The sequence below is a fragment of the Mizuhopecten yessoensis genome, unplaced genomic scaffold (assembly GCF_002113885.1).
Source record: "Mizuhopecten yessoensis strain PY_sf001 unplaced genomic scaffold, ASM211388v2 scaffold5133, whole genome shotgun sequence".
Lineage (NCBI taxonomy): Eukaryota > Metazoa > Mollusca > Bivalvia > Pectinida > Pectinidae > Mizuhopecten > Mizuhopecten yessoensis.
In genome coordinates, this window is record NW_018405896.1 from 25,547 (window position 1) to 49,729 (window position 24,183).

The 24,183-nt window shown below is 42.9% G+C and overlaps 3 protein-coding genes across 3 annotated transcripts; 2 read left to right on the forward strand and 1 right to left on the reverse strand.

The window, feature by feature from the left end:
* Positions 1–1,267: 1,267 nt before the first annotated feature.
* LOC110450207 (transmembrane protein 178B-like) lies at positions 1,268–9,922 on the forward strand. Its single transcript, XM_021497526.1, has 4 exons — positions 1,268–1,765; positions 5,842–5,943; positions 8,279–8,434; positions 8,894–9,922. Exons 1-4 carry the CDS (start codon positions 1,567–1,569, stop codon positions 9,118–9,120), a joined length of 684 nt encoding a protein of 227 aa, XP_021353201.1. The 5' UTR covers positions 1,268–1,566; the 3' UTR covers positions 9,121–9,922.
* A 2,992-nt stretch (positions 9,923–12,914) lies between these two features.
* Positions 12,915–15,087, reverse strand: LOC110450204. The gene has a single exon (XM_021497523.1). It carries the CDS (start codon positions 15,085–15,087, stop codon positions 12,994–12,996), a length of 2,094 nt encoding a protein of 697 aa, XP_021353198.1. The 3' UTR covers positions 12,915–12,993.
* Positions 15,088–20,031: 4,944 nt separating this feature from the next.
* LOC110450222 lies at positions 20,032–22,792 on the forward strand. The gene is made up of 2 exons (XM_021497588.1): positions 20,032–20,110; positions 20,647–22,792. Exons 1-2 carry the CDS (start codon positions 20,099–20,101, stop codon positions 22,687–22,689), a joined length of 2,055 nt encoding a protein of 684 aa, XP_021353263.1. The 5' UTR covers positions 20,032–20,098; the 3' UTR covers positions 22,690–22,792.
* The last annotated feature ends 1,391 nt before the right edge of the window (positions 22,793–24,183 follow it).

Consider the following 24,183-nt stretch of genomic DNA (forward strand, 5'->3'; position numbering starts at 1 on the left):
ATTATAACCCAACAACTACAGAACCTTGGGAAAGATAAAAATAAACAGGAAATAAAACTTAGCTGTTAATTGACAGGTTCAATATTCTTTTTTTACCAACCAAAATATGAAAATTTCAACCAAATATTGAGAAGAACAGATATCTGGTCATATACATAGAATCAGAAGAAAGCATATCCAACAAAAACACGGACTATCACAAATTTTAAGTCAAATGGCCACAGTAAAAATAGCCATCGTCTATTCCATACAAAGTATTAATATGTGAAAAGTGTTTGAACGTGATGTAGGTATGTTGGGGATAATAAAAGTTTTCCTACTACTAACTTTTATAATAGTTAACGAGGTTTAATAAGTATGTAATCGGAGCCTTAAGTTGACCCTTGAATTGTTGTTATTTCAGAAATAAGATATATTTCCCTTAAAACTTCAGGGTTAAAACACATGTTAAATAAACATATTCTGTCCAAGTCAAGGGCCAAATCTAATTTTGAGGAGTCAAAACATGCTCTCAAGGGTCAATTGAAAACCTGTGTAATGGGTTTAGATTTTAACTACACTCAGAAATGTTTGCTCTTGTCATACATTGATAACTACAGTGTAGTTTGAAGGCAAAGAAACATACTGAAATATATACAATACTACATGGGACATGTCATCATAAGGAAGGTTCGTAGTTCGTTAGTAATTACTTTATATACTGTCACCAAGCCCACTCTCCTCAGTTATACAGACTGTTTAATAAATAAACAAGAGTTTAGTATCAGCTGCATGTTGTTGGAAGACAAATGTGATGTTAGCAGCTGAGATACCTATATAGACCTGACTTGGTGTCGTTAGGGTACCCTGTAAACGACTAAATAATACACTGATTAGCACTTAAAATAAGCTGTGTGTCACTGACGACATTACCTGGTATTTCAATATACAACGTATAGTTAGTACTTACAACCGCTATATTATAACCTATATTACAAGATCTTGTAATAATCGTTCATCTTCGTGTACAATTTAAAAAGTATGAAAAGCTCACATTAAATTGTAAGTAACATTGCTGTCTATAAAAACGAGTGAATGAAAATACAAATGTGCTTCTAGATCAAAATCACTTACATGTAGGAATAGGAAAATCTCATTCTACCCTAAAACGAGTGGCCATGGGCTAATCCTAACATTGTGTGCACGTTAAAAAGAAAGTGTGCCATGTCGCAAAGGAATGTCATTGTTAAAAATTAAAGCAGGACCACACGTCACTCAGGTGTGGCATTACCTGTGTTTACCTGGTGTATTGATTGTGCGTGTCACACAGGTAATCTCGCTGAGACGGTCCCCAATCAGCGCCATTTTCTACAGGTATGTAAGTGGAACCGGTTGAATGAAATCTATTTAAATGACTAGTACAATGGCCGCTCCCCTCTGAGGACTCGCTTGGACCTGTACGCAATAGAATTGGACGTGTACGGGGCTAGCTGACACAACGGAAGTATCCATATGCCTAGCATATAGAGTGGTACCTGGACGGACAAGCTGATATTATCGGACCTGTTGGTATACAGAAGCACCAAGATGGGCCGTGGGTCATTGTGTCTACTTTTTTTCGCCCTGTTTTTCCTGTTAGTGTCACTAGGCCTGACCCTGACAAGTATAGTGACAGACTTCTGGTACACCGCCGATGCCACAGCGTCCACAAACACAACAGTCCAGACTGTCTTCTCTTACAACTTCGGAATGTGGAGGAAGTGTTATACCCATTCCATGCCAGACAGTAAGTACGACTATCCACTGGGTCCCGTAGTCTAGGTGTAAAGTATTGCGTGTGTAAATGTACGTATAGGTGTACCCATCATATTCTATGTCATGACACCCCCACACCCACACCCAAGCCCCACCCATCAGGTATACAGCTCTTACCTTGACAGGTGTGTATTTGTATACGTCGCAGTCATACACAAGTCTACACACATTACCAACCTACGTACACATACATTATAAATTAACCAGCTAAGTATGAGGTAATTCCAAGTCGTATCCCCTTATAATCCAGCCGCAATATAAACCCTGCATGTACAATTACATAAATTACGTGTACTTCTAATTCTATTCCTTACTACACACGACCACACAACACACTACCACGACCCTTCCTACACACTACTACAAACTACAACACACAACCACAACCCTAACCACATACTACCACAACCCTTACTACAATACACACTACCACAACCCTAACTACACATTACAACACACTACCACAACCATTTACCACAAGCTTTACTACACACTACCACAACACACTACCACAACCCTTAATTACACACTACAACAACCCCTACCACAGCCCTTACTACAATACACACTACCACAACCCTTAACCAGACACTACCACAGCCCTTACTACAATACACACTACCACAACCCTTACAACACACTACCACAACCCTTAACTACACACTACCACAACCCTTAACCAGACACAACCCACACACTACCACAGCCCTTACTACAATGCACACTACCACAACCCTTAACTGCACACAAACACAACCCTTTCTAAACACCGCCACACAACCCATAATCACAACCCTTAACTACACCCTATCATAACCCTTAACTACACATTACCACAACCCTCAACTACACACTACAACATTCCTACCACGCAGTACCACGACCCTTACTACACACTAACACAACTCTTACCACGCACTACCGCGACCTTAACTACGCATTATACCACGAACCTTACCACAGCAAACCACAACCCTTAGCTACACATACACTACCACAACCCTTAACAATACACTACCATGACCCCTTTCATTGCCATTACACAGTTATACAATTGCTGAGGCTCTCTCCCCCAAATTTACCCCCACACAACTCAGTAGTGGTTCCCTCCCAAATACACTACTACACACAACTATGGGCGTTCCCTACTCTTTGCACCACTATACAACTCTGTTGTGGTTCCCTTCTAATACACCACTATACACCTCTGTTGTGGTTCCCTTCTAATCCAAATTTACCCCCACACAACTCAGTAGTGGTTCCCTCCCAAATACACTACTACACACAACCATGGGCGTTCCCTACTCTTTGCACCACTATACAACTCCGTTGTGGTTCCCTTCTAATACACCACTGCACATTACAGTTGGGGTTCCCTCCCCAACATAACTAGTTCCCTACACAACTATGTTGGGGTTCCCTCCCCCAATACACCACTATACAATATAGTTGGGGTTCCCTTCTAATACACCACTGCACATTACAGTTGGGGTTCCCTCCCCAATCCACCACTATACAACTCTGTTGTGGTTCCCGCCCCAACACCACTATACAACTCTGTCGGGCTCCCACACAACTATGGGCGTTCCCTACTCTTTGCACCATTATACAACTCTGTTGTGGTTCCCTTCTAATCCAAATTTACCCCCACACAACTCAGTAGTGGTTCCCTCCCAAATACACTACTATACACAACTATGGGCGTTCCCTACTCTTTGCACCATTATACAACTCTGTTGTGGTTCCCTTCTAATCCAAATTTACCCCCACACAACTCAGTAGTGGTTCCCTCCCAAATACACTACTACACACAACTATGGGCGTTCCCTGCTCTTTGCACCACTATACAACTCTGTTGTGGTCCCCGCCCCAACACCACTATACAACTCTGTCGGGCTCCCACACAACTATGGGCGTTCCCTACTCTTCGCACCACTATACAACTCTGTTGGGGTTCCCTTCTAATACACCACTGCACAATACAGTGGGGGTTCCCTCCCCAATACACCACTATTCTAAACAGTTGGGGTTCCCTCCCCAATCCACCACTATACAACTCTGTTGTGGTTCCCTTCTAATCCAAATTTACCCCCACACAACTCAGTAGTGGTTCCCTCCCAAATACACTACTATACACAACTATGGGCGTTCCCTACTCTTTTCACCACTATACAACACTGTTGTGGTTCCCTTCTAATACACCACTGCACATTACAGTTGGGGTTCCCTCCCCAACATAACTAGTTCCCTACACAACTATGTTGGGGTTCCCTCCCCCAATACACCATTATACAACTCTGTTGTGGTTCCCCCCCCAACACCACTATACAACTCTGTCGGGGTCCCCGCCTCCAGCAAACCACTGTGGGGTCCCCAGTCCAAGGGGAAAGGAAGCTTGTACACTGTAGTACACTGCCCGTACATCACCAGTCTGAGGGAGAGGGAGCCACGTAAACCACTCAAGTACATCACTTATACAAGGGGAGGGATCCAGGTACACTGCCCCTGCATCCCCAGTCTGAGGGAGGGGGAGCCACGTAAACCACTCCTACATCACTTATACAAGGGGAGGGATCCAGGTACACTGCCCCTAAATCACCAGTCCGAGGGAGAGGGAGCCACGTAAACCACTCCTACATCACTTATCCACGGGGAGGCAGCATTGTACACAGCCCCTACATCACTAATACACGGGGAGACAGCATGGTACACTGCCCCGATATCACCGGTCTGTGTTGAAGGGAGCCTAGTACACAGCCCCTACATCACCAGTCCAAAGGGAAATAACTCTATATATACAATACAGTTGGGGTTCCCTCCCCATCATCACTAGTTCCCTACACAACTATGTTGGGGTTCCCCCCCCCAATCCACCACTATACAATACAGTTGGGGTTCCCTTCTAATACACTTCTATACAATACAGTTGGGGTTCCCTCCCCAATACACCACTATACAACTCTGTTGTGGTTCCCGCCCCAACACCACTATACAACTCTGTCGGGGTCCCCGCCTCCAGCAAACCACTGTTGGGTTACCAGTCCAAGGGGAAAGGAAGCTTGTACACTGTAGTACACTGCCCGTACATCACCAGTCTGAGGGAGAGGGAGCCACGTAAACCACTCAAGTACATCACTTATACAAGGGGAGGGATCCAGGTACACTGCCCCTACATCACCAGTCTGGGGGAGAGGGAGCCACGTAAACCACTCCTACATCACTTATACAAGGGGAGGGATCCAGGTACACTGCCCCTAAATCACCAGTCCGAGGGAGAGGGAGCCACGTAAACCACTCAAGTACATCACTTATACAAGGGGAGGGATCCAGGTACACTGCCCTAAATCACCAGTCCGAGGGAGAGGGAGCCACGTAAACCACTCCTACATCACTTATACAAGGGGAGGGATCCAGGTACACTGCCCCTGCATCACCAGTCTGAGGGAGGGGGAGCCACGTAAACCACTCCTACATCACTTATCCACGGGGAGGCAGCATTGTACACAGCCCCTACATCACTTATACACGGGGAGACAGCATGGTACACTGCCCCTATATCACCGGTCTGTGTTGAAGGGAGCCTAGTACACAGCCCCTACATCACCAGTCCAAAGGGAAATAACTCTATATCACCAGTTTGAGTGGGAGGGGTTAAGCACACTGCCCATGCACCACCTGTATAAGTTGAAGGAAGCCTAATACACAGTCCCAATTTGACAGGGGAACACCAATCAATTCTGAGGCGATCTTAAAAATGAATCACTACAAAAACGAGGTCCTTTTGGTTCCTTGTGTTGCTTTATAATATATGATAATCTGGATGCAGGGCAGTGTTTGGTCGTGATTGTCGGTACGATAGTCAGTGAAAGGATGTATAAAGGAACATGTCGGTGATGTGGTCGAGATATAAATTTCCTGGCCAGGTAATGAAGCCTACATAGTCAGTGACAGGGTCGAGTTTGTAGGCTTATTTAGTTCTGTGTCAAACATTTACCTATTTTGCAGACGAACGATATGTATTTAATGTGTTGTTTACGTGTTTTGTAGGCGTACCACTTGAACGACGGGCCGGTATGTGTGGCTACACGTATCAAGATCTCCTCCCTGTCAGAGAAGACACGCGTACCTTCGACGAGAAACGGTACCTACGTAAGTACTCCATCATAGCTTTTATCTAGAAATATAAATATCCATCTTTACTTAATAAATTGTTTGGCAATAACATTTTCAAAGATTTGGTTTTATTTTGAAAGGAAACACACATTATAATATACGTATATTCTCCACCATAGTGCTATATGAAGCGTAACGTCTGTAATATACAGGAGATGTGTTTCAGCGTCCGGAGTACTCCGTTGTCACCAGACTTTCCGAAATTCATGTGATTTAAGATTGCTCTGATTGGTCACAGCATTAAATATATCAAAACGAGGCTTACATTATTTCATTATAGTATCTAAGATTGGCTAATACATCATTACAGTCTGAAATCCCCAATTCAGGCCAGTAACATTAACGGGAATTTCATTGAGATTTCAAATGTCGGCAATAATACTCCAGAACTGGTCACGTTAATTGATGTTGGCCTTCTCCGTTCTCCATACCTGGAAACTTACCTTTATTAAATTCTTCTGCGACCATTCCGATCAAGCTTTTCTCTAGTTTCGTTATGTTTTGCGTTGTAATTTACTGTCAACGGGAGTCTAGTTGAACAGGAAAACCTAGTCCAAAGGAACTTACGAGAGATTGAAAGATTGATTTAACGCAAAATCGTAGTCCCGTCGACCTTATGAGAGATTGAATGAACGCGAAATCGTAATTCCATGAGCTAATTATAGATTGATTGGACGGGAAATTGGAGTATCATGGTCCTTATAAGAGATTGAATGAACGCGAAGTCGTAATTCAATGAGCTAATTATAGATTGATTGGACCTGAAATCGTAGTCCCTTGGACCTCATGAGAGACTGAATGAACTCGTAATCGTAATTCCATGAGCTAATTATAGATTGATTGGACGGGGAATCGTAGTCTCATGAACCTTATGAGAGATTGAATGAACGCGAAATCGTAATTCAATAAGCTAATTATAGATTGATTGGAAGAGAAATCGTAGTCTCATGGTCCTTATGAGAGATTGAATGAACGCGAAGTAATTCAATGAGCTAATTATAGATTGATTGGATGGGAAATTGGAGTATCATGGTCCTTATGAGAGATTGAATGAACGTGAAGTCGTAATTCAATGAGCTAATTATAGATTGATTGGACGGGAAACCGTAGTCCCGTGGACCTTATGAGAGACTGAATGAAGGCGAGGTTGTAATGCAATAAGCTAATTATAGATTGATTGGACGGGAAATCGTACTCTGAACGCGAAGTAATTCAATGAGCTAATTATAGATTGATTGGATGGGAAATTGGAGTATCATGGTCCTTATGTGAGATTTTTTGGACGGGAAATCGTAGTCTCATGGTCCTTATGAGAGATTTATTGGACGGGAAATCGTAGTCCCGTGGACCTTATGATCGTCCAATATACCGTATGACAGATTGGTTGAATTTGAGATCGTAGTTCCATGAGCTATCGAGAGATTGGTTGTTACAAGAGATTTGTTGAATTGGAAATCGCTATGTTTTGGGCTCGAGATATCAAACACAGACCAATGGCATGGGTGATAAAAAGTGTTACGGTCAGTTGCATGTTACATATGTTACCAGACGGCTATCCTTACTCAAAGTGTTATTCCAAGAGCACGTGTGCAGAATTCAGTTACTGAAATCAACTCAAATCATCCACAATGTAGTGTGTACAAAACCCAAGGGTGCGAATAAGATGTAAGTATACCAAGAGCACATTTCTTGGATTTCGAAAATGAGAAATCGTAGTTGCACAGAGCTAGTGAGAGATTGGGTGATTGTGACAAGATAGTTAGGGAGCCTCTGAGAGAGTTTGGTTAGCACTACCAGTGACATGGGACCGATGTGAGATGCAGTTAGGAAGCCTCGGAGAGAGACCAGTGACATGGGACCGATGTGAGATGCAGTTAGGAAGCCTCGGAGAGAGACCAGTGACGCGGTACCGATTTGAGATGTAGTTGGGAGCCTCGGCGAGTTTGGTTAGCACTACCAGTAACATGGGACCGATGTGAGATGTTGTTAGGAAGCCTCGGAGAGAGACCAGTGCCATGGGACCGATGTGAGATGTTGTTAGGAAGCCTCGGAGAGAGACCAGTGACATGGGACCGATGCGAGATGTAGTTAGGAAGCCTCGGAGAGAGACCTGTGACATGGGACCGATGTGAGGTGTAGTTAGGAAGCCTCGGAGAGAGTATGGTTAACACTACCAGTGACATGGGACCGATGTGAGATGTAGCTTGTGAATTGTGAGTAGGTAGACGGAGCCAGTGAGAGGCTTGGTGAAGTCTACGTTGTCCCATTAACTACACATCCCTGCATGAAGTATATGTTTTTTTCGTTACAGATTTGGAGAGATCGTGGCTTGGGTGTATGATAGCTTGTGCCGCTGTACAAATATTCAGTGTCCTCTCCTTGATTTGTGGACTTTGGCCAGCCGACTGTAAAAGTTTCAAAAAGTCGAGTCTCTACCTGGTGTCCGCCATCTTGTGTCTGATCGCAGGTAAATAATGATAGTTGATCATGATATAAATTGTAACTTCGAGTGTGTACTACGTCACTGGTTGTGTTCCTATTGAATACATCAGCGTAAACATATCTGACGGTAAACGTGACGTGAAAACCAATTACTAATATTTACACGTGTGTATACATATTGTCGTTTAAGTTTGTACACTGTTATAATTGTAGATCTATAGGGAAATATAAGTTACATAAATGTTCTTGGTACAGGTCTGCCAGGGATAATCGATGCATGATGTTCTTGGTGTGTGTTTTAGATCTGTGAGGGGTTGTTATACGGAGAAATGTTCCTGATTTATGAACAACTATTACTAAAAGAATTATCTCTGTTAAGAGGGACTGCAGATACAGAAGGGCCTATCATACGACTATGCCCCTGTTTTTAGGCCAGTGTAGTAATATTACATGCTGAGATGTTTCTGTGTTTTTTCCTTTGTAGGTCTGTGCGGGATTGCGAGCGGCATATGTTTCATTGCCCTGCGAGACAAGGACATCTACATGCGCATGATCTATCCTAGTCACGTGACTTACGCTTACAGCTGGTCTTTCGCGCTGGGTTGGGGAGGGACAGGTCTCTGTCTCCTCGAGGGGTTTATCTTCTTGTGTCTCCTCCGGAAGGACTACGATAACGTCAACGAGACACGGAAGTACAACTCTTTCGGCTGAAAAGAGGACAGGACTGCTTTGTGACGTAATACTCAGACACAAATAAATGCGTGATAATACTTGAAGTAATATACTCTATCTGCTGTGTACAAATTCAGATGGTACAGGTCCGTAAACTGACCCCGTCGTGCTGCTGTCACGACGGTCTCTGCGGACTGACGGACTGTGTCGCTCTGTGGAGGAGGAGGAGGACACTATATATAACAACATAGAAGTTGCTATTGTAATGGAGAGGCTTTACCTGGTTGACATATTCTATCTCCGACCTGTCTCAGACCTTGTCTCACTAGTACGTGGTTGTAGATACCACTGGTCAGTCTAGTTCTACAGGTGTCTCCTAAGTAACAACGTGGACTTATGTTCTTCATAATCATGTAATACCTATAACAATACCACATTCCACTGTCTCAGTACCTGCTGTAATATTGTCCGTCTTGATCTGTATTCCAGACTTCACATGAGTTATAATATAAATATGCACAAACTACATAGTTGCCCACTAAGACATGGCCTTTACTTCTATATTACTACACCGATTGTGTCTCTAAGGTAGATGTTGTAAATGTTTTAAAGAAATCCGACTATTATAGACAGTTACATGATGTAGTTATGTTGCGCCAGCCTTTCTATTAGGTCAATTGGTTAATTGAGGACGTTATAACAAAGTATGTAGCCAAGACTTTTCCAAATTTAAGCATTAAATGTATATGCTAGTGTGGGAGAGAGTGTTATTCCCTTCATTGTCAGAACCGTGGTTTAAATTTGAATCGTGCAGTGCATACAAAATGCGAATCGGGTTTTAGATACGAATGAACTGTGATTGTATCAAAGTCTCAAAAAGGGGACGCGCATTGCAGTGTCGTTTAAGATTTAAACAACATACCCTATATATCGATATCTTATGAATATCTCATCACGAGTATTTGGTCTCTGGTTGCTACAAGAATAACAACAATACCACCTGTTCACATACTTACACGAAGTTTCTTGTATGCCATCGAAATTTACGAGTTATCTTCCGTTGAACGATCAGCACACTGTTAGTTATGTGGATGTTATAAATGAAAACTCGGCTGGTTTTTTCTTTTAAAAAGAATATTTTGTTCGTGTTTAAAATTTTAACACAAGATATTGATGACTCATTAATGCTACCGTAAAAAGTTTCAAACGTTTTATTCACACCGACATCGCAATATTTTGTATGATTATTTTTTACGTATAAAAACTTCACACATACAGTAGGGACATATTTAAACAGTCGTACACATACGGCAGTATCCTGTTTGTAAACTAGCGCACACACATAAGGATGACGCTTATGAAAGCCGGTGAGCACATGTAAACTAGCGTACACATGTAGTAGTGACGTTCATGTGTACATGTATAAAAATGTCAGTTTCATTAAGTGGTAGTATGATGCCCGTATATTTTGTCCTTTTACATCCTTAAGAACATATATAATTATATATACTTTATATTTTGCAATTATTTGTGAAATAAATGTTACTCAAATTATATAAATTGGCGTTGACGTTATTTCTTTTATGTCTCCGCAGCGATTCTTTCATATTATAAAACATGTCAGGAGAATGATAGTGGATCTTCTCGTTACACCAGAGAAACCAGTCTGATTATGACGAAACTCAACTTTGAATTAAGGGGGAAGCACACTTGGGAGTAACTATGGTGCAGCAGCCTATTGGCAGGTGGTCTAAGGGAGACAACTTCGTTATTTATGTGTGTCGTAGAGATGGCGAAAACAAATAGTTTGTGATCGATTGTGCATATTGTTACGACGTACACACAAACACCAAGGTTGTAACATGTCCGTGGTTTGTTACGACGTACACCCAAACACCAAGGTTGTAACATGTCCGCGGTTTGTTACGACGTACACACAAACATCAAGGTCGTAACATGTCCGTGGTATGTTACGACGTACACACAAACACCAAGGTTTTAACATGTCCGTGGTTTGTTACGTCGTACACACAAACACCAAGGTTGTAACATGTCCGTGCTCTGTTACCACGTACACACAAACACCTAGGGCGTAACATGTCCGTGGTTTGTTACGTCGTACACACAAACACCAAGGTTGTAACATTTCCGTGGTTTGTTACCACGTACACACAAACACCTAGGGCGTAACATGTCCGTGGTTTGTTACGACGTACACCCAAACACCAAGGTTGTAACATGTCCGTGGTTTGTTCCCACGTACACACAAACACCAAGGGCGTAACATGTACGTGGTTTGTTACCACGTACACACAAACACCAAGGTCGTAACATGTCCGTCGTTTCTGTAGTTATCGCCCACTTTACTTAAAGTCTGAGTATTTGATGCAGAAATAAATCATGAGTGTATTTATATGTAACAATGGGGCCCGATATCCCTATCGCTTACCCGTTATTCATCTGATATCTGTGGATGTCGAAGAGAGCCAAGGTCAACCGTATTTAAATCCTTTTTAGTGTGCTAAATATCACTACTCTACACGATGTGGGTCTTTGTTGTTGAAAGATTTAATACCTTAATGTGAATGTTCGTTTGAAAATTTAATAAACATTTTGTATCTAACTATTGTGACCTTCAAAGTTGGTATGGGTCATTTATCCAGATCGCCAAACTTAATAGCACTTTACACCATTAAGCTACAGACCAAATATCTTGATGCTAGGATATTGGTTAACTTTTAACGCTTAACGTTCAATGCCTATGAATGCCAACTGAAAGCAGTTCAATACTTATATTTACCATGTTTGGAATCTGTTCATCTCAAAGAAAATTTAATTACACTTTTTTTTTTATTCAGCATTTAGTTCAAATAATATATTATCGTGTATGCTAGTTCAATGAATTTAGAACAGACATCGCTCAAGTAGAGTCAGTGGTATTCAACGTAACAATTATGACGTCAACAATCAGTCTATGGCATTCATACGAAGGTAAATATATCCTAGTGTATGACGCAAAGGTGTATCGAATCAACCAATCATGTTACTGACGCTTCTTCTGCACCTCGAATTTAATTGGATACAGTGAATAGAATGTACCGTTTAGTCAATGCTTAACGTGTATCTTCACGTGTAAGGTTAATAACGCCGTTGCAAATACATCGTCATGTAGATAGGCCTAACGTAATCCGATGTAAATTGCTAATGACATCGTTAAAATCACGTCGTCATGTAGATAGGCCTCACGTAATCCGATGTAAATTGTTGATGACATCGTTAAAATCACACCGTCATGTAGATAGGCCTCACGTAATCCGATGTAAATTGTTAACGACATCGTTAAAATCACGCCGTCATGTAGATAGGCCTCACGTAATCCGATGTAAATTGTTAATGACATCGTTAAAATCACACCGTCATGTAAATAACATAAATCTAAGAAAGTTTAAAATACGATGTAAGGTTTATAACGTAGTTAAAAATACTCACTTTTCGATTTTATGTTTATTTACTGAACGCCGCCATCGAGGGTATAACCTAATCAAATCGGAAATCCGACACCTTGAAAGTCAATGTCTGGCGTCATAATATATGTCAGACGTCAATGACGTAACAATTAACAGACACCACACCACTCCTATCCTAGCAACAACAGTTTACAAAAAGAACATAAACAACAGTGACATCTTTGTTACATACAAACTAAAAAATGACAGCAAATTCATTTTTGTAAGTGATGTAAAACGCTTATGATTGTTGCCGTTTTTTCCTTTTTGTCGCAAATTAGATTTGCCTAAATAAGTTTTTAAAAAACTACTGAAGACTGATGTCGATAATAAGCTTAATACTTTTTTATTCAGATGTTCAAGTAGAACCATTTCAATCGAATAACGATTTGTTGATAAGAAGGTCCTAGCGTGTGTAGTGGAGGATGTTGGAGTGCCCGTCCCAACAGTGGATCTTTCCGTCACACAGCGACACTCGCAACCTGCGGATGTGGGAGCCGTGCATGTGCATGTCTTCGTAAATCTCCAGAACGTGCTGGTGACCATGGTTGAGAGTGGTGTATACCGCCACGGTTTGGCCCTTCGTTAGCATGGCCACGTCATCCTGTGACAGGAACACGTCGTGCATGTGAAGGCCCTGTTGACCCGTGGCTGAAGACGTCTGGTAGTGTTCCTCGTGACCTGTAGGGTTCACGGTGCTCTGTAAAACGGCGGGTTTCTCGTGGAAGTACTTCGCGTTGACAGCCATGTTCATAACAAGATCTTTAAGAGCATCTAGTTCTTTATAGATAGCATTGCCCTCCTGATGTGTCGGAACCATGGGGTACCGAAGACGTACGGTCCCGACTGAAGGAATATCTCTCAGAATGGTCTGCGTGCCAGACGGTACCACGGAGTGAGTGTGACCCGCTCTATCCATCGCGTAGTACACATGACTCCGTTTGCTGAAGAATTCAGTTGGAGTTTGATAGAAGTGCTCTATGTTTGTCCCGTTGAAGGCTTTCCCAAGCGTGTGGCCATCGCGGCCGCCTGTTGTGACAGAGTTCGCAGGACTGGTATGTACATCCCCGGCGATGTATGCTAAGTTGTACGGGTTCCAGGTGAGAAGCGGTGTCAGCCAAATAATTTCCAGTGGAATGGCGTAAGAATATCGGGCTGTGTCGGGAGTACACACGTTTTTGTGTGTGATCTTGTCCCTTTGACATGACGTATAAGACAGTGATGCGACATTGGGCCGAGTATTGGATGCCACCCACAACGTTCGGTCAGCGTAGCCACGATTGATAACACTGGTACCCATTGCACCCTTCTGTAGCACGCGGTACCAGTGGTGGTAATGGCCAACATTGAGTTTTGTGTTGTTGCGAGGGAAATGTGCGTTATATGCTGTCAATCCAAACTCCCCACCTGTTATGTTGGCTGGGTAGTTATCTTTGCCAGGGATCTCCTCCATGATTGCGTCCAAGATGGAATAGTGCGAGAAGGTGCGATCAGCCATTCCGTGACCAACATCTGCCGAAAACTTCATTGGTTTACGGCCAAACTCTATCAGATCAAATCGGGCTGACGTCGACTTAGCAAAATCGTACAAACTTGTTTTGGCTGATAATCTGGCGGCCAAGTCATCTTTTATATAGAAAGACGCCAGTTTGAGTTCCTGCTGGACTGGGTGGCATGCAATCCTCGCGTTCCAGTGGGCGTACATGGCCGTACCATTGACCACACTCATGATCTTTGTGGGGTTAAAGGGTTGTCCGGCTTCTAGTCCGTCAGTGGATACAAACTCAATGTTCAAAGCCTCGCTCATCCATCTCCTCTGGTCGTGTGCTGCCCCATCTAACCAAGTGCCCTCTAGATAACATAACACGGGTTTGAAGTAGTCGGCATAGTCGCTGCGTATCTTCGCATCCTGATACTTGAAGGCTCTGAAATACTCCCGCATCTCAGCTATCTGATCACTGACGTTGTGTTTGGCTAGAACAGAGGGAGGCACATTCGGATATGGTATGGGTTCTGTTTTGTGCCAGTCACGACTAGTTTTACTCGGCATGCTCAGCTTGTAACGCTGGCTTGGTAGCTTGAACTCCACACCGTTCATGACGAAGATGTTTGTACTGATAGCTAGCTGCTCTCGGTTATTGAATATATCGTAGAAGTTTGCGAGTCTCGGAGACACGATGTCGTTGAGGTAAGGTCGGGAACCCCTGTGTCGGACCATCGTCTGCTTGATGCCCGAGTCTCCATCAGATCGGATACGTTCCTCAACTCCCAACTGTTGCATCATCAGCTGGCGGGCCAGACCCCCCAGTGTTTGGCGGGCGCCACCAAGCTCTAGGTCCATCGGGTTCATGGTAGTGGTCGGCGTGGTCGGCTGGTGGGTCACCTGGTGTACAGGTCTGTGGGTCGGCGTGTGAGTTGCATGATGGGTACTGACTGCTGTGACCTCACCGCTATGGTGCAGCAAGCACGTTAGTGTCAACGCTATCACAATCTGCAACATACATGATAAGCAGTAGGTAAGCAATAAGATTGTAACATAGGCTGCTGAATAAAATGTAGAAATAAAAATGTATGGTATCACGTATAAGTGTCTCTTTGATATAGAAAACAATTACAGAAAAAACACGTTCATCAACGTTTAAACGGGCACTGGGAGCGAAAGACAATATCAGTCAGTGGAAATTAAAATCGTCATTATTCACACCCTCTGATTTGAAGAAACGCAAATATTCCCTACGGTTAAACCTGTTTGTGATGTGTGGGTATGCTATGCACAAAGACAGATACAGCAGACAGCCTGTCCGATGGACCGCATACAGTGTCAAAGACAGATACGCAAAACAGTCTCTCCGAAACAACGCACAGTGTCAAAGACAGATACGCAAAACAGTCTCTCCGAAACAACGCACAGTGTCAAAGACAGATACGCAAAACAGTCTCTCCGAAACAACGCACAGTGTCAAAGACAGATACGCAAAACAGTCTCTCCGAAACAACGCACAGTGTCAAAGACAGAAACGCAAAACAGTCTCTCCGAAACAACGCACAGTGTCAAAGACCACAAGTTCCTATTTGTACCGGAGGTGGATACCCCAATTATGATCCCCGAGAGAGGAATTCTCTATCCACCTACCGTTACATATGAAAGAGTATTTTTCTCTCATATCTACCATTAAAAACAAATACTTCACCTCTCAATGCCCACAGCCGGTTGCCATCTTCATGATTTTTCTTTTTTTTTTCATCGTGGTTTAAAAAAAAATTGCAGTAGAAATGAATTATCCATACCCTCAAACCGCAACGTCGTACACGCATAAAAACAACACATGCCCATGATAACTCTTTGGTATAGTTGTTATTCAACTTTTTTTTTTTTACATATGGCATTTTCTAAGCGCCATCTTTGAACCTCATCGCTCCTAACTGAACATCTCATTTAGTGCGCAGAAAATATAGTTCCTAGTTGAAAAAAGAAAACAAATTATGGTTTTGTTGTCAAATTGTTAATTCATGACTGATCATGTAATTAAGAGAGAGAGAGAGAGAGAGAGAGAGAGAGAGAGAGAGAGAGAGAGAGAGAGAGAGAGAGATTATAAAAGCAGATAGATGATCCTTATATCTATATATATATATATATATACATCAGACAGCCTGTCCGATACAACGCAAACAATGTCAAAGACAGGTATGTCCGACAGTCTGTCCGATACAGCCGATCTGCATCAAAGACAGACACATAATACACTCGACAGTATGCGTTGACAAACATGATTTTCAGTTGTTATTAACTAACATTTCTGACTGATAAAAATTGCAGAAATTAAGTTCAAGCTATACAACATCTATTACTTGTACAGTCACGAGAGTTTTTTTATGTGTACGTACCATGCTTGTGGAAGCTCCAGATCCCTTATGTCGTTGTTGAGGATGAAGGTCGTTATGTAACAGCTCTATTATCTCAGTATCTGTTTTGACTGACAGGTGGCGCTCCCAGCCCCGGTCGACACGTTAACCTATAACCTGTGAATTATCATCTTCTGAATCCTTGTACGATACCCCTCTCTTATCTTACTTTTCCCATATTTCGGACGTTCAATAATATTAAAAACATTAAAAAATAAGAAGAAAAAAAATTGATACAAAGAAAAACGGCGAATTCTTAATGTTAGTGGTAATAAAGTTTAAAATGGTTTTGTACATTATAATTCTAATAACAACTTATCTGTAGCCATTGACGTTACATTGACCGGGAATGTTTTTATACGTTTTAGTAATATTGGAAATAAAATTGCATCAGCTTTACGCATCTCACAACTAAATAATTACCAGGGAACCACGCGATTTATACGTCACCCTGGACATCATTTCCTGTTATAACTTAAGGAGACACCTTTCATTTTCCAACTCGTTGTTTTATCTCTAATTCAACCGGGAACCGTCGGCAACAATGTCTGTGAACGAGAAAATATTTGTCTCGTTAGCGTAAAGTGCTGACTGTCCCCGATTACTTGAAATCTGCTTTTTATATCTGGCAATCCTACCCGTGGTGCTAACTAGCGCGTCGTATAAATATGGTGAAGGGGGAAGGGGGAGGAGTGGTTCCCAACTAAACGAGATTTGGATTTAAATTCGATTTTGGTCGACTCTGCCGAACTAGAAAGTGTTTTTCCAACCAAATATAAACATCCAAACGGAAACAGATTATTCCACTCACCATAGTTGGTTTCCGTGATTATCCACGGAATTCGTGGTTTATCTTACTGTGCCCCCCTTCATGACCAACAGTTCGGAAGGCTTACTACCAAGATGTACGATAAACAAAACAATGTTGATATTCCGATCGTGAACTTTCCCTTTCTTTATGGTCTATGAATCCCAATTTACGGTGTATACATGTCTCAGCTTATTGAGTTTTCAAGAGCTAACTTGAAAATTTCAAGATATCGACTTTACAACGTAGATGTGGACTTTGCACGGACAAACTGACAACGCAGGGGTTCTAAAGTTGAAGGTTGATTATAGACACTTGTTATGGTCGCTCTCACTATCTCATTCTAAAATATGTTTCCGTTTTGCTGTGATATGAAGATCAATGTTTATGATTACTAGTATGCTCGTTAGTGTTTCTTGTTTTATTTCAACGGTCGTCTCTACCTAGGTCCTCGCTGTGAAAACTGACATTACTCTGATTTGGTCAAGGTTTACGTGGCGAGTGTTGTACTCTGAGTTGGTCAAGGTTTACGTGGCGGGGGTTGTACTTTGATTTGGTCAACGTTTACGTGGCGAGTGTTGTACTCTGATTGGGTCAAGGTTTACGTGGCGAGTGATGTACTCTGATTTGTTCAAGGTTTACGTGGCGAGTGTTGTACCCTGATTTGGTCAAGGTTTACGTGGCGGGGGTTGTACGTTGATTTGGTCAATGTTTACGTGGCGAGTGTTGTACTCTGAGTTGGTCAAGGTTTACGTGGCGGGGGATGTACGTTGATTTGGTCAAGGTTTACGTGGCGGGTGTTGTACTCTGATTTGTTCAAGGTTTACGTGGCGAGCGTTGTACTCTGATTTGTTCAAGGTTTACGTGGCGGGTGATGTACGTTGATTTGGTCAAGGTTAACGTGGCGGGTGTTGTACTTTGGTTTGGTCAAAGTGTACGTGGCGGTAGTTGTACTTTGGTTTGGTCAAGGTTTACGTGGCTGGTGTTGTACGTTGATTTGGTCAAGGTTAACGTGGCGGGTGTTGTACTTTGGTTTGGTCAAAGTGTACGTGGCGGTAGTTGTACTTTGGTTTGGTCAAAGTGTACGTGGCGGTAGTTGTACTTTGGTTTGGTCAAAGTGTACGTGGCGGTAGTTGTACTTTGGTTTGGTCAAGGTTTACGTGGCGACTGTTGTACTCTGATTTGGACAAGGTTTACGTGGCGAGTGTTGTACTCTGAGTTGGTCAAGGTTTACGTGGCGAGTGTTGTACTCTCATTTGGTCAAGGTTTACGTGGCGGGGGTTGTACTTTGATTTGGTCAACGTTTACGTGGCGAGTGTTGTACTCTGAGTTGGTCAAGGTTTACGTGGCGGGGGTTGTACTTTGATTTGGTCAACGTTTACGTGGCGAGTGTTGTACTCTGAGTTGGTCAAGGTTTACGTGGCGGGTGTTGTACGTTGGTTTGGTCAAGGTTTACGTGGCGGGGGATGTACGTTGGTTTGGTCAAGGTTTACGTGGCGGGGGTTGTACGTTGGTTTGGTCAAGGTTTACGTGGCGGGGGTTGTACTTTGATTTGGTCAACGTTTACGTGGCGAGTGTTGTACGTTGATTTGGTCAAGGTTTACGTGGCGGGTGTTGTAGATTGATATGCTCAAGGTTTACGTGGCGGGTGTTGTACGTTGATTTGGTCAAGGTTTACGTGGCGGGTGTTGTACGTTGATTTGGTCAAGGTTAACGTGGCGGGTGTTGTACTTTGGTTTGGTCAAAGTGTACGTGGCGGTAGTTGTACTTTGGTTTGGTCAAGGTTTAGGTGGCGGGTAATGTACTTTGATTTGGTCAAGGTTTACGTGGCGGGTGTTGTACGTTGATTTGGTCAAGGTTTACGTGGCGGGTGTTGTACGTTGATTTGGTCAAGGTTTACGTGGCGGGTGTTGTACGTTGATTTGGTCAAGGTTTACGTGGCGAGTGTTGTACGTTGATTTGGTCAAGGTTTACGTGGCGGATGTTGTAGATTGATATGCTCAAGGTTTACGTGGCGGTAGTTGTACTTTGATTTGGTCAAGGTTTACGTGGCGGATGTTGTAGATTGATATGCTCAAGGTTTATGTGGTTGGTGTTGTACGTTGATTTGGTCAAGGTTTACGTGGTTGGTGTTGTACGTTGATTTGGTCAAGGTTTACGTGGCGGGTGTTGTACTTTGATTTGGTCAAGGTTTACGTGGCGAGTGTTGTACTTTGATTTGGTCAAGGTTTACGTGGCGGGTTATGTCGATGAACCGAATTGTTGCTTCTATATCTCTTTGATGTTGTAGTAAAATTTTTTCGCATGTTCTTTTTTATGTTTATTTGATGTTGTGGTGTTTTAACTCAAGTTTCTATTGTTATATCCCTATGGTAGGCCTATAGTTATGTTGTTTTGGTAGGGCATTTTTTTTATATTGCTATGTTTTCCCCTAAATTCGTATTGTTATATCTCCATGGTTAAGCAGTGTTGTTTCTTGCGAGGCTATTGCTATTTTTGAAGGGGATATGCTGTTTCCCGAGGGGTACACTAAATGCGTATCCCCGTGGTGTTTGTTATGTACATGAATTTCGTAAGATGTTGAAGCGATATCCCGAGGAGTGGATTGAGGGGGGTTACATGTACGCGTTGTCCTAGTTAATTGGGCCGCGTGCACGGGGAGAACTATCAGACATCTGCCGTGGACGTATCGGACCAGCGACAAATTGACACACACTATCAGACAGGTGCACGTTCTATCAGGTGTATTTATACAGGTACATTAGATCAGACGTCACACTTCACATCTCTGGCTGCAGAAATGGCACTTAAGGTAAGCACGGCTAGCTTTGTTTGTGTTTAATGTTTAATACATTCAACATTCATAAGCTGGATCTGAATATTGTCTTTCAATGGACATGATTTTGCCTGTATTCAATTTATTAGTTTTTAAAAGAGGAAAGGTATAGGTTTTTTATAAGAAATATCTAAAGTAAAGAACGGTTCAACTATCGCCATGTAGCTGAATGAGATAACATAAAACAACACACAATTGCAGTCCCCGGGTGATTATGTATAAATTCTGAAAAAAAATACCAATGTTTACGGAACTGAGTAGAGGCGGTGCCGAACACAAAGATCTACATATGTAACGCAATCTGTGTTTTCGGCCATTTTGACTGTTCATTTCAGGAAAATTCCATTCATTTTTATATGTTTTTATTCCGGTTTCCACGAATCTCCTGTATATAACGCCGACAATTTCCGCAAAAACACTGTACTCGGTTTTCCACACAAGCATTTTGTCTCCTTTTCCCCCGATCTGTTGCTTTTGTTTTCGCATTATTGTATTTGATGTGTCCGTTACAGATGCTGTTACTTGCGGTATTAACGATCTCGGTGTGGACAGCCAGCGCTAACCGGGGCCACGATCTAAACGTGCTGAAAGGCACCGTGCAGACCCTAGCCCGCCAACTCATGCTGCAGCAACTGTTCGTGGAGGAGAGAATACGATCGGACGGAGACTCGGGTGTAAAACAAATCCGGGTGGCCAACAAGGGCACCAGGAGCTACTTTGCGGACACCATTACCCAGCGGTCCGCCTTGGCCATCCATGACCACTCCAACTATGATCGTACAGTGGGTATGGGCGAGTTAATTGCTGTCCTCAACGGTGTCGAATTCCGCACCCGACACAACGACTACAAACTACGCATGCCCAGTAGACACTCCAAGACATACAACGCGTTGGAAGACCTGCCTTTCCCCGATGTGCCGCCTTCCGTTAGAAACAAGCATACGGTGGTGGAACAGATCAAGGAGATGCGCGAGTACTTCCGGGCGTTCAAGGAACAGAACCCACAAATCCGCTCAGACTATAAGAACTTTTTCAAGCCTGCCATGTGTTATCTTGAGGGAGGCTGGACCACTAACACAGAATCACTAGAAGAACCCTTCCACAGCGACCGCCATTTTCTAGACGCGGCTGGCTGGACTGATCTACAGAAGAAGATCCGATTTGCGTCTTACACCGGAAGTAAGAGCTTGATGGAAAACTACGGCTTCCTACCCACCACACTTGTGGACGTCAAGAACGGAACACCTGTGTACGCCCAATGGAACTACCGCATCCTCTGCCATCCAATTAAAACAGAGCTAGGGCTTGGAGACTTCGCTCTTGTGGACGACATAGGGTCACGTCTGGCCAACAGGAAGACTATAGATCAAATGTCTATGAACAAGGCGGCCAGGTTTACCCTGAACCCCACACACGCCAGCCACAATTACAACAGCACGCGTGGACATGGAAAGCTCGACATCAGACTCTACGGACAAGGCATTATAGATAACATTATGCAAGAAATTCCAGGTAAGGACAATTATCTTGCAGACTTAAATGATCACTCATTTCAAAAGACGGAGTACGATATGAAGTACTCCAACCTTACTCAGCTGAACACCGGGTACTATCACCGCTGGTTCAAGTACCAACAAGAGGGCAATCCTAGAACATACACCGCGTACCGGGGTTACTCTGACCAGAACCTGTGGACCGCCCAGACAACACAGCAACAGATAAACCCTCGCGATGTCAGGAATTGTTATAACGATCATCACACGCATAAACGCGTGTGTCATATGCAGAGCACCAGGTACACGTACGCTATCCCACTAGAAATCATCTGGCTTACACCGCTGTATAAATGGAATCCATATGACTTAACATTCCACCATGGGTCTCCCACAGTTTCGCCAGCGAACTCAGTCGACGCAAACGGTCGAGATGGTGGGATGAGCGCCACCAAAGCCTTCAACGGTACTCGCTATGATGCCTTTTATTTTACGCCAAACGAGTTCTTCAAGAGCGGTGCAGACGTCACCAGAGAGGCGGTAGGTGTTCTGGACAAACACGACCAGGTTAGGAGCGTTCGATCCTCGGGCACCCGCATCTTCTTACCAGATATTGAAGGTGTTGGCAAGGTGAGACTAAGGTACCCCATCGCGCCAGCGCATTTTGAGGGTAACGCCGTCTACAAGGAGATAGACGCTCTCAAAGAGATGGTTATGAACATGCAGGACTACGTGAAGTATTTTGAGGTACCACCAGCAGTTGGACAACACACGACCAACCAGACTCTCGTGATTGCACCTGACGACGAACACTTTCAGATGTCTAACACAACGTACCATAACAAAATTCACATGCATGACGTATACTTGAGCAAACAGCAATACCGTGACGTGTTGCACTCCAAAAACGTCACCGTGTACTCGTCTGTTGCCATGGGACACCAGCATCAACTCGAGATAGCCGTAGATCCACACAACCACACCGTCTTCAAGATCAACAAGTGTGACGGTCATCCAACTTGTTATGACGGCCACTCACCCATTCTCACGCATCTTCCTTAGGCCAGACATCACTTCTGATGGCACGTCACTACCTATGAGGAAGAGCAGATTGCATCAGTCTAATTGAAATTCACATTCAAAATATTAAATGGTTATCAATTTGCAAGTGGCTTCGGCGTTTTTATGAAATATAAACCTTCATGTGTGATCAGTATATGGTCATTTAATACTACCAAGGGTTTCCGAAAGTTGTGCTAATATTAGAGAATATGACACGCAGCGTATGTAGTAGTTGGTCTAGATCACAGGAACCTGATACTTTGTTACAGCTATTTTTGAACATAAACTAAGGTGTTCAGAGTCATTTTACACGTGTTAGGGGTTTAGATCAATTTTCGGTAAAAATGCTTCCCCCAATGCTGATAATATAATTTGTTACTGCTATACTCGTATATTATCATCATTGGGGGAGGCATTTTACCGAAAATTGATCTAAACCCCTAAAACGTGTAAAATGACTCTGAACACCTTAGTTTATGTCAAAAAATAGCTGTAACAAAGAATCAAGTTTCTGTGATCTAGACCAACTACTACATGCCGTACTTTTATGAAATATTATAAAGATGAAGTAAACAAAACTTAATCAACAGCAGCGGAGCTAGACCGGGATTCGAGCAATAGACTTTCGGTCTAACCGACCGAGCTCCCTTGACAACGGAAGTGTCCTGGCAGATACATCCAAAAAATAATTAAGATGGGGGTCACAGTAACTACAAAAACCACAGTGCAATGGGACAGGGATCCTCAACTATGTCGCATATATAGCTTAACCATGGCCTATGATAAATAAATGGTATTTTATAATGCTGAAAACAGTATGAAAATCGATTGGATATTTAATTCATACTCTCATCAAGAACTCCACCGAAGTGGATGTGTCGGCTGGCCGGAAAAGGTGGAATGATGGACGCAATTTGCCTATAAAATGTGAAGTTTGCGGTTGTATTAATGATCCGATTACAACAGCCTCATTAAACGTTTACAAAGGAAGTTAGGAAGTAAGTATATCACGCAAGTTTCATTTGAAAATACTTTTAATATAAAGTAAATAAGCTGCTATTTTAAGTTTTGTTTGCGACGCAGAAATACTACACCACATTGTCATTCTGTCCATTTAGGACTTATAGAATAAAAAGACATGTCTAAACTGTTCTGAAACATGTCGAGAAATACAGAGAGTAGAAACAAAGGTTTGTCTGAAAACAAGAGGCCCAAAGGGCATGCATTTCTCACCTCGATTTTATCCTGAAACAGAAAATTCGGTTTGAAAGCATGAAGCTTAGATAGGGCCAGTCCCCGAAGCCGATCCATGTAGCATGTGTTTCCAAATCTTATTACTCCAAATTGTCACAGCGTGGGCATCTCAAATAATTCCATGTTATGTCCCTAAGGGTGAGGGGTTTGTTATCTCAACCATTTCCATGTCATGAACCAGAAACCAAATCATAGGAGTTGGGCCAAGCCAGAGGCTTATGTATGTATAAATGGTTAAAG

What these genes read in the sequence shown, in the direction of transcription:
- LOC110450207 (XM_021497526.1), top strand. Translation starts at nt 1,567, where the DNA reads ATGGGCCGTGGGTCATTGTGTCTACTTTTTTTCGCCCTGTTTTTCCTG. An exon ending in CGACGAGAAACGGTACCTAC is followed by an intron (nt 5,944 to 8,278) that starts GTAAGTACTCCA and finishes TTTTCGTTACAG; the next exon opens with ATTTGGAGAGATCGTGGCTT. An exon ending in CATCTTGTGTCTGATCGCAG is followed by an intron (nt 8,435 to 8,893) that starts GTAAATAATGAT and finishes TTTCCTTTGTAG; the next exon opens with GTCTGTGCGGGATTGCGAGC.
- LOC110450204 (XM_021497523.1), bottom strand. Translation starts at nt 15,087, where the DNA reads ATGTTGCAGATTGTGATAGCGTTGACACTAACGTGCTTGCTGCACCAT.